At 40.3% G+C, this 13,418-nt stretch overlaps 1 protein-coding gene across 4 annotated transcripts in view, besides 1 other annotated feature; it reads left to right on the top strand.

The window, feature by feature from the left end:
• Positions 1-13,418, top strand: part of Scn2a (sodium channel, voltage-gated, type II, alpha) — a 146,684-nt gene that overhangs the window by 38,635 nt on the left and 94,631 nt on the right. For 2 of the 4 annotated variants that reach the window (NM_001099298.3, NM_001346680.1), the window contains exons 1-3: positions 9,288-9,416; positions 11,047-11,364; positions 12,204-12,322. In NM_001099298.3, the coding sequence (NP_001092768.1) occupies positions 11,098-11,364; positions 12,204-12,322 (386 nt within the window). In that variant the 5' untranslated portion in view covers positions 9,288-9,416; positions 11,047-11,097. Of the gene's footprint in view, positions 1-9,287; positions 9,417-11,046; positions 11,365-12,203; positions 12,323-13,418 lie in introns of those variants that run through there. The other 2 variants (XM_017314945.1, NM_001346679.2) reach the window with 2 other exon arrangements.
• Positions 2,996-5,507: an enhancer, noted in NCBI's record as "VISTA enhancer mm777". NCBI's record gives its function as "enhancer in: forebrain[5/5]" and the evidence as "EXISTENCE:transgenic organism evidence [ECO:0001131][PMID:17130149]".

Raw genomic sequence — 13,418 nt, forward strand, 5'->3', positions numbered from 1 at the left:
CCTTCTTCATCAAAGAACTACAACCAGAAAACATCAAAAGGAAGATTAAACCCCTGTATCTGCATTCAAGTTACTGCTGTTGTCCAGAGACATGGTTCAACCAAAGAGCAGAAAGTGAACCAAGACTTTCTGGATAAAACACGGTCCAGGCAGAGCTGGGAAATGACTGGGGAAAGCACACACAAGCCTTCTCCAGACAAAAGCAGTAACTGCAAAGGGAGACAGGCCAAAGTTTGTTGAGCCACAACACCCTGAATTAAGAGGCAGCATCTCTAAAACCCTTAACTTTGATATATTCACTGAGAATAGATACTTTTATTTGTCAACAGAGTAAAAATAAATTATTTGGTTCCAGATGATTAAAAGGATGCAAGATGATCTCATGACGTTGCTCTTGAATGCTTTTTACACCACGGTTGAAAATACTAATATATAATTCTACTTCATTTGGGAGGCTGGGAAAATGTGCATGGAAAATATAACATGGGAGGCTTAAAGCTTCTAATGTCAGGTTGAACCGGTATGTGCTGGATTTCAGGTGATGAAAATCACATATACTGATGTCTGGAAGCCAGGAAGCAAGCTTAGAAAACCTTAGTTATCATGTCTAAACAATGAGGTAAAGGTAGATAGAACAGAAAACCAGACAATTGGCTTTGCAATCCAATGCACATACTTGTTCATCTGATGGATGGCAGTGGAGAGGGGTTGGAGTCGTTGATGGAGGCGACAGATGTAAGGGGATAGGTCTGTTACAACTGAACAAAAGTTCTTTGGGGAATGAATTAAAGCAGAGAAATCTGCTTTCAAAGAGGAGAATGAAGAGGTTAATACAGAACAAGTTTTCTACTTGATAATTCTAATTTTGATAATGAAGATCTAATTTAACAAAACCATCCAAAACAATTGGACATTTACGAGCTTTTAAAAGGTTAAAGAGTATGGCCCTTCGTTTACCAGCAAAATAATACATGCTCAGAAAAAAATGCCCACCAAGGAAGTGTGGAGAGTGGGGCTTAGTGAGGAAGTGAAGGAGAGTATTCGGAGTGGAGAGATTGAGGAGGAGAAATGAAAAGCCTAGTCTAGCTGTGGATTGAAGACCACGCATTAGGAAATGCAGGGAAGTTAAAAATAGAGAGGTATCACAAGTGAACCCAGTTATTCATATAGAATTTACAAATAAAACACCAGAACATCAGACACCTTGGAGATCCCTCATTTACCCTAACAAGGATTAGGCTGGAGTGATGGCTCAGTAGTGAAGAACACTTGCTTTTCTTTCAAAGGACTTACATTTGAGTCTCAGCATCCTTTTCTGGCAGCTCATGGCTGCTTGTAAATCCAACTCTTGAGGATCTAGCACACTCTTCTGGCCTCAGTGGTCACTGAACCATATATGGTCATACACATACAGATTACATATATACATACATATAAGTAAAACTAATATATATATTTTAAACGGCAAAGAAGAATGGAGTACATTCAATGAAAAGAAGAAAGCTGCTAAGTAAAAAGCAGGTTTAAGGAAATTGATTCATTACTTGTTTGTGCTACCATTATCTGAGGTGTGGTGATGCTGGGCTCAGTAACCTAGAAATCACAGGAAAATGAGGTAAGATAAGGAAGATGAACTAAAAAGAGAAATATAAAAATTAAGCATCTGAGCCAGGCAGTGGTGGCGCACGCCTTTAATCCCAGCACTTGGGAGCCAGAGGCAGGCAGATTTCTGAGTTCGAGGCCTGCCTGGTCTACAAAGTGAGTTCCAGGACAGCCAGAGCTATACAGAGAAACACTGTATGGAAAAACAAACAAACAAACAAACAAAAACCAAAAAAAGGAAAAAATTAAGCATCTACATATTACAATCACAATATAATATATAAATTCATACAAAAAAGTGAAAATGGATCTTCATTGATCACTGATGTAAAAATTGAGTCACATAGTAAGTTATATAGGGTCATAATCAATGCATTTGTAAAAGGCAAGATGAGGTTTTTATTTAGACCATTTATTGGTTTCAACATCTCTTGGTCTTCCTACTGTTCCATGTATTCCAAAGGGAGAGCCTACTGCTAGTTTAGAAGACAAGGGTTGCTTGCAGAACATGCTGTGACTCAGCTTTCATGAGTTAATTTTGAGTTATTGGGTGGAAGTGTGAGTATATTGCATCCTAAATGAAACAAAAATACAAAGATAAGAAGGTTTGAGGGGTTGGAGCAAAATAATAGTTCATCTTAACTTGAATAAATTGAAGAGATAGAAAGGATGGAGAGGCGAGTCAAAATCAGGAAAAAAGAGAATCAAATTGAGATTTTAATTACACTTAGACATCTACTTTTTGGGGAACGGTTTAGGGGAATGACAAAATCTTTGTTGCTTGTCTAGTTGGCTAGTTTTCTTTGAGATAGCATCTGACTCAATAGCCAAACCAGCCTTGATCTAAGATTTTCCTACCTCAGCCTTCCGAATGCTGGGATGAAAGGCATGGACCCCCTTCCCCTGTTCATAGTCATGTTTTAAAATAAATTTCACTAGAGCTGTGTATAAAGTGGGTAGAGGCTGGACAGACTGAAAGACAGTGACCAATTGTTTACTTTGTAATAGCATTAACTGATAATATGTTTCTAACCTTGGTGTTCCAAAGAACAAGAGAAGAGATAGGGGAGATTGGACTTAGAGGTGTGGATGGTGTATTAGGACAGAGCATCATGGAGAGTGATCATCTTGACACCTTAAAACTGGGCATGGGGGATGATGCGTCTGAAAGAAATAGAATAGTTTTGTCTTGGTGAAACGTCCAGATCTGTGTCTGCTGAGTCCTCAGAGTATTATAATACCGGTTCTCCAGAAGGTACACATTGCAACTACTTATCTATATATTTGGTTCCTGTTAGGTGCTAGAGAGAGCCCTAAGAATAGATGGTTATAAAAACAAAAGAACAAAATCTTGCTCTTGTTTTCACATCATATTGCTCTACCCAATGCAGGACCACCGTGGTCCTTTCTATTTCTTCCTCTGATCTCCTGCCTCTCTGGTCTAGGCTAGTGGCTTTGTTGGGAATGCTGTAAACTGTGTCAACTTTTGGAGAACTAACTGCCTTTGGATGATTTGATTTTCTGTACTTACTTCATCAGAACGTGAAAGTTCCTGGGAGTTTCTACTTCTTCCATAGGAAACAAATGATTGGCTATGACAATTTCATGACGGTCCTAGCACTGTTTGGAAGCCCCATTTGGTTTGCTTCCTTTTCATCCATATCTGACCTTACTGTCTCATCCCAGGGCAACTTTGTTAACAGAATTTAGAAGGAATAACTAGCCTTAGATATGAACTTTGTCTTCAAATTGACAAAACCAGATACTATAAGTAGTTCAACTATAGAATAGTAACAGATGAGACCATGGAGAGAAATAAGGAAGAAGGTGCTGTCATAGTGCACATTTGAACATGTGCAGATGGTTTGCAATTTTAGATAGTATGGCTGGAAAAAAATCATCATTGAGGAAAAATCTAAGCAAAGATTATGACATATGAGAGGAAGGAACCAAGTAAATGATTCTCTGTCTCTGTCTTTCTGTCTCTGTCTCTGTCTCTGTCTCTGTCTCTGTCTCTGTCTCTCTCTCTCTCTCTCTCTCTCTCTCTGTGTGTGTGTGTGTGTGTGTGTGTGTGTGCATGTGTGTACATCAGGCAAAAAGAAAAACAGCTTACATGGATGAGCTGAGGTTGTTTCTTGACTATTTGACAGTAGTGATCATGTAGAACAGTATGGTAAATGGAAGGAAAAGATTAGAAAGGGGTAGTGCTGGAAGACCGACCATCACAAGGTTCTATATGTACTTTGGTTTTTCCTTGGAGAATGGAATTTCATTTCAGAAGTTTTAGCAAACTAGTGGTTCAGTTTGTCTTGCATTTTAAATTAAGTTGGCTCCTTCATTAATGATGCAAAAAATAAACCAGGGAGAGCAGTTGGTTGGAAAAGATCTATTAGGGCTGGATTGGCAGGGAATCTTACAGACCTCCATGTTATAATCTACACTCCTGCCTCTGAAATTCCCAACTGTTCAGCCTCCCTGCTCCCACTTCACCCCAGTGATCACTGTCACTCTCCAGGGAGTATGCTAAGTTGCTGATAGGAAGACATTCATGTTCTACTGTTGCTAGCTTTGTTGGAACTTGGGAGGCACAGAGGCAGGCCAAGGTGCAATCAAGAACACACCCCATCCTGCCAAGACAAGCAAGAGCCATGGCTTTTCATCACAACCAACCCAGGTGTCCTCTAATGTAGAGGCTGCAATTCACTGGAGCGGGGAAGTCTACCACAACACTAGTCAGAGGATGGGACTCATGGGCAGAGTATATTGAATTCTTTGAGAGGCACAGGAGACACAAGTCCACTTTGAATCAAAGGAGCCTCTGTTGTTCAATGCTTGCCCTGTGTCTTCCTGCTTTAGTTAACATAGCATGATCAGAAGAGAGGTCACATATGTCTTTGTGTGTGTGTGTGTGTGTGTGTGTGTGCAATATAGTGTATGTATATGTGTGTGTACATACAGAGGCTTAAATCACCTCTGTGTGCACTTATGAAAGTCAGGGATTAACTTTGGTCATCTTCCTCTATTGGTTTCTGCCTTATATTGGAAGGCAGGGTCTGTCTCTGAACCTGGACCTTGGAATTTTTGCTGGATTGCCTCACTATAGTAAACACACCTATCTTAGCTGCCCAGTGCTGGATTTACAGAGGGCACCACAATGCTGCACTTTTACATGGAATCTTGGACTTTTACTTACTTATGTATACTTACTTACTTATTCTTACTCACTTGATATATCTTTCCAGCCTAGAATATCTCCCTTTATAATTTACTTTTTCAGAAAAAATCCTTGTAAAGTGTATTTTTTTTCTTTTCTTCAAATTGACTTACATTTCTCTGAGTTCATCATGGTAAGCATTTCCGTTAAATAAAAACAAGCTATATTCAAAGATATAATAATCATAAAAAAGAATGCTTAGCTTTAATTTAAACATTCTCAAGACTTATAGTATGAACACAAAGAACTGAAAAGAAATTTGTTTCATGTTATAATACATCTAGTATTAAAAAGAAAAAAATGACATTTTTCACCTGGTACAAACTGCACTTTGGTTTTTCATATTGTATTGTACTCTTTTCCTAAGCCCCAACAGAAAACATGAAAGTCTGGCTGTCCAGAAGTTTCTCTCCCTTGGGGAAATTGTTAGTTATAGAAAGGGGCTGAATTCAGGATGAATAAAGAGAGGAAACAAAATCACAGCAGGTGACCACTAACAAGCCCAGGAGGACAGGCTCACCGCTCAGGACAAAAGTCCTTGAGAAATCTGTTGGAAATAAAAAAAGAAAAACTTCAAATAAGATTTAACAAATGTTATCTAAGTTTCTGCACACATTATAAGTCACTGTTTTAAAACAGTGCTAGAAACTGCATTTCTCAGATTTTCTGAATCTTCTTCACTCTGGGGAGCCAAAGTTTCTAGGACTTTAAGTTATTCCAAGCTATTAATTATCAATTACTACATGACTACATTCTTATCTACAGAAAATAATAACAGTCATTTTCTTACTGTGTTTATCTTTACAGTACTTATTATATTATATAAATGCCAATTCTTATGCAGAGAAATTAGTTACGCAATAGTTATTACGTAGCCTTGTTTTTTATGATTGTCCCTTTATGTAAGTATAAATGTACCACTTATATTTATATCATCCTGTTTAGTAGCATTGATTAATTTACATTTTTACTTCATCAATGTTCCCGTGTGTGTGTGTGTATGTGTGTGTATGTGTTTCTATGCGTGTTCAAATGCACTTGTGGGCAGCCTTATGTGCACATGTATTTGGAGAGCAGAGAACAGCCTTGGCTGTTGAGCCTGAATGCCATTCCCCTTGTTTTCTTTTTGAGACTTGGTCTCTCACTGACCTAGAGCTTGCCTAATTAGCCCAGCAGGCTACCCAGGAAGCCCCTGGGAAGTGCCCGCTTCTTACTCCCTTCCCTGCAGAGGAATTACAAGGAGGTACAGCTATGTCTGCTCCATCTCACCAGCCCTTCACCATCCATTTTTTTTTCTTTTTATAATTCGAAAACCCCAAAGAAAGAAATCATTGAAAAAGAGGTAGCAGTAGAACAATGATACCAGAATTTAGAAATACAATTTCTAAGTTTTTTTCTTCTTTCTCTAATTTCTTTATCTATTGTCCCTCCAGTATTTTATGAGGGTTTCAAAAAATAATGCCTTACCTTAAAAGTTATTATAAAATCTTCTTCATGAAGAGTGATACAAATGAATATAGTTTAAAATCCAAAGGCAACTGTGTATATATTCTGATACTGATATTGTTACTTGCCACATTTTCAGACAGTGAAACTTGACAACTAATATATTGCTAAAGTACGTATTTATATTAATATATCCCTTATTGTACTAATCAAAATTCTTTTGTAAAGATTTGTTTCGTGTGTGTGTGTGTGTGTGTGTGTGTGAAATGCCAGAAGAGAGCATCGGACACCCTAGACATAGGGTTACGAGAGCTGTGAGGCACCAAGGTTCCTCTGGGAACCAAACTCAGGTCCTTTGGAAGAACAGCCAGTGCTCCTAACTGAAGAGCTGTCTCTCCAGATCACTTCCACCCTGCCATCCTGGTTTTCATCACTTCTATTTCACCAATATGATCTTATAGTTCACCTGTCTCAAGGGAGGATTTTGTGTTGACAAGCATGTGGCTTAGGCAAAGCCAATTAATTGGAAAGATCACTTTGCAGAGTGGTCACTCAGGACCTATGTAGAGTTGGGACCGGTGAGAGATGACAGACAGTATTTTTGTGTTTTGTTGTGAGTGAGTGAGTGAATGAGTGAGTGGGTGATTAAGTGTGTGTGTGTGTGTGTGTGTGTGTGTGTGTGTGTGTGTGTGTGAGAGAGAGAGAGAGAGAGAGAGAGAGAGAGAGAGACAGAGAGAGACAGAGAGAGACAGAGAGAGACAGAGAGAGAGACAGAGAGATACAGAGAGAAAGACAGAGAGACAGAGAGACAGAGAGACAGAGAATGTTGCTGTTGTTTCCTATTACACTTGAGTTTGGGAGGTTGGCAGGCTGGACTTTGTATAGGACCTATCACAATACGTGCCTCTAAAAGGTATCTCTCACTATGGAAGTCAGAGCTAAAGGATACAGTGTAACTGATGACATCAGTTGAGGTCCTGACTCATCCTATAAAGGTAGCTTTAGACAATAAACTACAAGCCAACACATTCTTTTCTTTCCTTTTTTAATTTTCTTTTTTGCTACAGCCAGTTTGAGTCACTTTCTCAGTAAGTAAAATACTATTTATGGCTAGGTTTCCCTTCTTCATTTCAAAATGTATAAGCTCTACTCAAACAAGACCAGGAATACACAGATATGTAACTTTGGGAGATTAACCTGTGTTAGCTACTTCTCTATGAGGTTACAAAATGCCTGCTGTAAGAAGGAGAACAATCCATCATGGTAGGAAGACTTGATGGCAGGAGCTGGAGCTGACAGGACCATGAGGCCACTGGAGACATAGGCAGAAAGCAGAAAAATCTGGCACTCAGTTGGCTTTCTTGGTTTCCTCCATTTAATTCAACGCAGGGCTCTCCTGCCTAAGACAGGACCTCCCTTATCCAGTCTGAATCCTCCTAGGTTTAAGCCTCCCTGAAAACACCCAACAAAAACATGCCAAAGGAAGGTGTGTCTCCTGGTGACTCCAAATCCAGTCAGGTTGACAAGGAGGACAGACTTGCAGCCCTGCCTAATTTGTAACTCATGTGTACTCTAGGTTTAGGTTACATGAGTATTCCTTTTCAGGACTATATAAAGGATACAGATTTTTGTTGTTGTTGTCAGACTGGGTTTGAATTGTGTTTACATAACTTCTGGGAGACTTTTTCTAATCTCTCTGTGACTTTTCTCTTTTCAAATGTAAGTCAGGGAAGTGTTTTGGGGAGAAAGTCACAGGACAGTTCAGACAGGCATCTTAGCCTAGTGGCTGGCACATAGTAGGTCTTCCACTCTTATTATGTTATTAGTTGAAAGTGTGCTGGCTATGGTCCCCGTTTCCTGTCAGAACTACTTTATTCCCCCTGATAGCTTTTCTTTTCTATATGCATTTTTCTCCCCTTTGGGGCATACCTAGTTGAATAGGGCGGTGGTTCTCAACCTGTGGGTCGTGACCCTCGTGGGGATCATGTACCAGATATTCTTCATGTCACCACACCATGAGGAACTTCATGAAAGAGTCACAGAGTAAGAAAGGTTGAGAATCACCTGTATACGGTGTGTATTCCAGCGTGTGTGTGTGTGTGTGTGTGTGTGTGTGTGTGTGTGTGTGTAAAATTGTATATGAATGCCTGTATGTAGAGGCCAGCGACTGGTGCCGGGTATCCCCTCGACTGCTCTCTGCTGTAATTGTTAATCAGGGTCTCTCAGTTGAAGCTGGAGGTAACTCCTTTGACTAAACTTGGCTTACCCGATTCACTGTCTCTGCTTTTGTAGCCCTGGCATTGCAGGTGGACTGGACTGTCTGCCTGCTCTTTTTATGTGGAGGGTGTGCATTCAAACTGAAGTCCTCATTTATGTGAGGCAAGTGCTTTATCCAGGGTTATCTCTCCTGGTTTCCTTTCTATGACCTAGTCGGGGGCGGGGGGGAGCTTTATACATTATCAAATTAAACTTTTATTTATTTATTTATTTTACTGGAGAAAATTAACTTAGTGCATAGTGAAAAGGTTGCCTCTTCGTTAAGTCAACAATAATTTATTGGACCCCAGATATTCTGGAAAGGAGAGTAATGCTAAACTTGACTGTGCAGAGTACGTCCATTATTGTGATTTCATTAACAGAATCAGTAACGCACTGTAGGGATTTAAATCTTTGAACCCTTAGCTATTTGCTTCTTTTTACGTTTGAATTATTTATTTTGATGAAGTGTCTTTTTGGATTAGAAAATAAAACGCTGAACGAAAGCGTTGCCAGTCAGCAGAATGCTTCGCTGCCATCTTCAGCTCGGTGCTCGGGTCCCTGGCGGCTTACAGACCCTCCTCCGGGCTCCACCCAGGAATGCTCAGGGCTGCCGCCGGCTGCGTACTCAGTGTTTTTCTAGGAAGGTGTTTTTCTTCACAGTTCCCAGCCCTCTAGTGGCAGTTATAAAAATGTCACTTTGTAGTCCCCGCAGCACAGGAAATGCCTGTTCTTACTTCAGTTACCAGAATCCTCTTACAGGAAGTTAGGTGTGGTCTTTAAAGGAGAATTTGAAAAAAAAAAAAATTTTTTTTTTTTTAAAGCCTGATGGAATTTTAGCTGCAGTCTTCTTGCTTCCAGCCTATCAACCCAAAACTCTGTAACAGCTTCTTCAGGGGTAATGTGTTCCTGTTCTTAACTATGCTTGCTCTCTGTGAGGCGTCTCCACCTTTGCAGTAGAATCCTTGGGGGAATCTATAGGGGGACCACTTTCATTTTGAAGCTGCTGGCTGCATGTTTAGCATGTCTGTTCCCCTAGAACACCAGGCATGGGGATGGCAGTTTTCTCCCTTGAACGTGCAAGGATTTTCTTGATGCCTGTGCCTACCGCTAGGCATGAGGGCCTCTGGGGATGAGAGAGGAAAATGAGGGATGCTTTGGAGATCCTGTGATGCTGACAGGGCAATCTGACAGCTGGTGCCTGAAAGGTGCTGGTCAACTTTAAAAATAAAAATTAATGAAAACTATGCAGCAGCAGCTTATGTTGTTCAGATGTGCTTGTGTTTTCCCAGGTGTGGACTACAGAAATGAATTAGTCACTTGTTTTACTCTTAGAAGAGGTATCTCATATATTACAGTGGCAACTCATTTCTGTAGTGTAGAGGTTAAAATGGATTTTTTTTTAAGAAAAAAAAAGAAGAAATAGATTAAGTGATTTTAAATGGCATTCTGGGATGATTACAGCACAGAAACTCCTGTAACTGGCCGAGGTCACATTTGCAGTCACAACTGTTATCTACTTTAATACAGTGTGATTTGAACACCAGTTAAAGCCCATTTATATACCATCACAAAGACCCATATTACAGGGACTATGCTTAAAAGAGAAACTGTTAGACTTTTTTCAAGTCCCCATTCTGAAATGGATATTTACACCACTCTGCTAGATTTTATCAAATGAGACTCTGACTTGGAAATATGGTATCTCTCGGTGATGTTTCCTCTGGTACTGCAAATTTGTTAATTTAAGAAGCAATTACACTCGTTGGCAGCAGGTTGCTAAGCCAGGATGCCCAAGCTCCAGACCTCTGATGTGAGTGACTTCCTGCCTGTGCTGGCAGGTGCCTGGTCCCTTCCTGTGCAGTTTGCCAGCAGTTCCAAACGCAGCCCTCAGCCGGGCGACTCCTGCATCGCCTCACCCCGCCTTGCTCGCTACCTGTTTCCACAGATGACATGGTTTTGAATAAACTCTTAAAGGTGCTAAATTGGGCCAAAGGAAAAGTAAAAAGAAAGAAAATGGAGAGAGAGAGAGAGAGAGAGAGAGAGAGAGAGAGAGAGAGAGAGAGAGAGAGAGGCAGAAGCAAGATTACTGCCCTGCTTCTACAATTTTGTGTGATTTTTTTTCCTTCTTTTATTTTGAATGCTATATGTTCAGACAGAATGCAGGGCGAATAAAAATGGCTTCCCAAAATATTCACACAAACGAAACAGCAAGCATACAGAAAGATACACAGTATCTTCCATTTGCAAGCTCCGAACAGGGTGTTTTCCCCCAAAGTAGCATGATCACTTCAAACATTTCAGGAGTGGGAGAATAGATTACCTCATACACACCTACTGGATGTGAGAGAAAGATCTTCATGCAGGCAAATGAATGCATGCATGAGGGCTCACAGCGCTGGAAGCAGCTGCCTTTGGGAAGTGCTCTAGCTGTTTTGCTTTGCATACTTGATGCTCAGTGTCCTGTGATTGCCACCCCTCACGTGTTATCTTAATGGTCATTGCTTTTTCCCCTCCTGTTTCTGTAGCACTTTCTTATGCGAGGAGCTAAACAGTGATTAAAGAAGCAGGATGAAAAGATGGCACAATCAGTGCTGGTACCGCCAGGACCTGACAGCTTCCGCTTCTTTACCAGGGAATCCCTTGCTGCTATTGAACAACGCATTGCAGAAGAGAAAGCTAAGAGACCCAAACAGGAACGCAAGGACGAAGACGACGAAAATGGCCCAAAGCCAAATAGTGACTTGGAAGCAGGAAAATCCCTTCCTTTTATTTATGGAGACATTCCTCCAGAGATGGTGTCAGAGCCCCTGGAGGACCTGGACCCCTACTATATCAATAAGAAAGTGAGTTTTTAGACCAGTTGCTTTTATTTCCTCGATTTCTTTAAGATGGTGAAGAGGGTGCCTCTTTTCATCTCTTAAGATATCTGTAGAATATTGGGTAGGTCTGATAAGGGAATGGAGCCATTATTCCAGAAGTGTTTTGAAAGCATTTGGTTGAGCCTGTGTTCTTGGGACAGTCATATTTTGAAGAGGCATCCTGCAAGGGGGCATGTGAAGAAGACAAAGCCAATTTATTTTCCTGAGTACTCATTATACCATAAATTGAATGCAGATTCACCCTGGTGCTACTGACATTGTGATAAAGGGAAAAGTAGAGAAAGGATCTGTGTGTGTGTTTTATACTTCTAAGAGCAGTGTCTCAGATCCCCTATTGCTTTGAATTTGATCTTAGGCTTTGGGGTCCTCCACAGGCTTAATTATGCCTTTACACCACAGACTGTTATTTCCCCATGGCTCCCTGCAGAAGAAATAACAGCAGAACACGTGTAAGGGGAAAAAAGTTCTAACAGTTTTCATGAGAAAATTACCTAAATGAAGAAGTTGCTGAAACCTCACTTTTAAGCTGTGTAAAAATTACAGACATGGCGGAAAACATGAGTAAAAGACTCGGCAAAGTTACCAAGAAGTCTGTGGTCCTAATCACAAAATTGTCTTTGTATTCCTTACCTCCTGAAGGTCCTTATCAAATTTTGAATGGTTTGCAAGAAAAAAGACCCGTGTCCTGTCCTTTGTTTGTAACAGTTGCAACACTTGATATTTTAGAGGGGTCTTTTACTCTCTTCAAACGTCCTTGATGTGGTCTGTAAATTCTGTTTCACCTGTTGTGTTCTCTTTTTCAGACCTTTATAGTATTGAATAAAGGGAAAGCAATCTCTCGGTTCAGTGCCACCTCCGCCCTGTACATTTTAACTCCCTTCAACCCCATTAGAAAATTAGCTATTAAGATTTTGGTACATTCATATCCTTTTGACTAATAGTCATTTAAAATGATTTTTTTCCTTTGACTTAATTATAAAGTAGAACATTTACAAACTGCGTGGCTGTCAATGTCCCTTGGTGTCTCTTTGCTCTTCCTCAGCAGTGAGCCTCTGGCAAGGTGGGACAGACGGTAAGTAAAGCCCTTTCACCTCCTGAGGGCTTTTATTCTCTCTGACTCATTGCTTCTTTCTTTCCTCTCCTGCTCCTTTCTCAATCACTCACTCCCTTCAACACTTCATTCACTTTAGTGAGATGGCCAAGATAGTTGTTCATGCCTTTGAGCTTTATGGTGTTCTACTGGAAGTTTCTGAACATTGATTTTTCTCAGTGATTCATCAATTAAAATACACAGAGGCAAAGAATCTGTACTGTGGGGTTTGTTGTTGTTGTTTTGGTCCTTTGGTCAGAATTGTACTAATTTCTTTTGTTACGTGAGTGCTTGTAAACTTTGTGTTCATGAATATATACAGTGTATTCATACATGCACTGGAGTTTCCAAATGTTTTCCAGGTTCTTTCCCCATTGGCACTTGTGTTGACTTTCTCCCCGACTCTCTTTTGATTACTTATTCCTTGGTTTTATTCACAGGCGTCAGTCTGCCTGTCTATATAGACTCAACTGCAGCCTTTATTCTCCTTCCTGAAGGACAGGATTCCTGGAAGCAGGGCAGGGGAGAACTTGACAGCTAACAGTGACTTGATTTAGTCCTTGAAGTTAAACACAGAAGCTGAAATAAGAGGTTTTATGCTAGGCAGAAGCAGTAGTCTTGCTGAGAGTCAGTCCTGGGAAATCCAAAGAAGTAAAGACCAGAGCTGTGCAGGGGAGAGGAACAAACAGGAATGCATAGAAACCTTGAGTTTCTATGAAGAGTTGTGTATTTCAGGAACCCAACTCAAAGCAGAAGAAACTGAAATACAGCTAAGGCTCTATTAGGACAAACTCTTTGTTTGTTTGTTTGTTTGTTTGTTTTGGGGCTTTTGTTTGTTTGTTTGTTTTGGATTATTTTTGGACTGGGTCTCTCTATGTAGTCCTGGTTATCCTGAAAGTCATTATGTGTAACAGGCTGGCCTTGAAAT

Source organism: Mus musculus, chromosome 2, assembly GCF_000001635.26.
Source record: "Mus musculus strain C57BL/6J chromosome 2, GRCm38.p6 C57BL/6J".
Classification (NCBI taxonomy): Eukaryota; Metazoa; Chordata; class Mammalia; order Rodentia; family Muridae; genus Mus; species Mus musculus.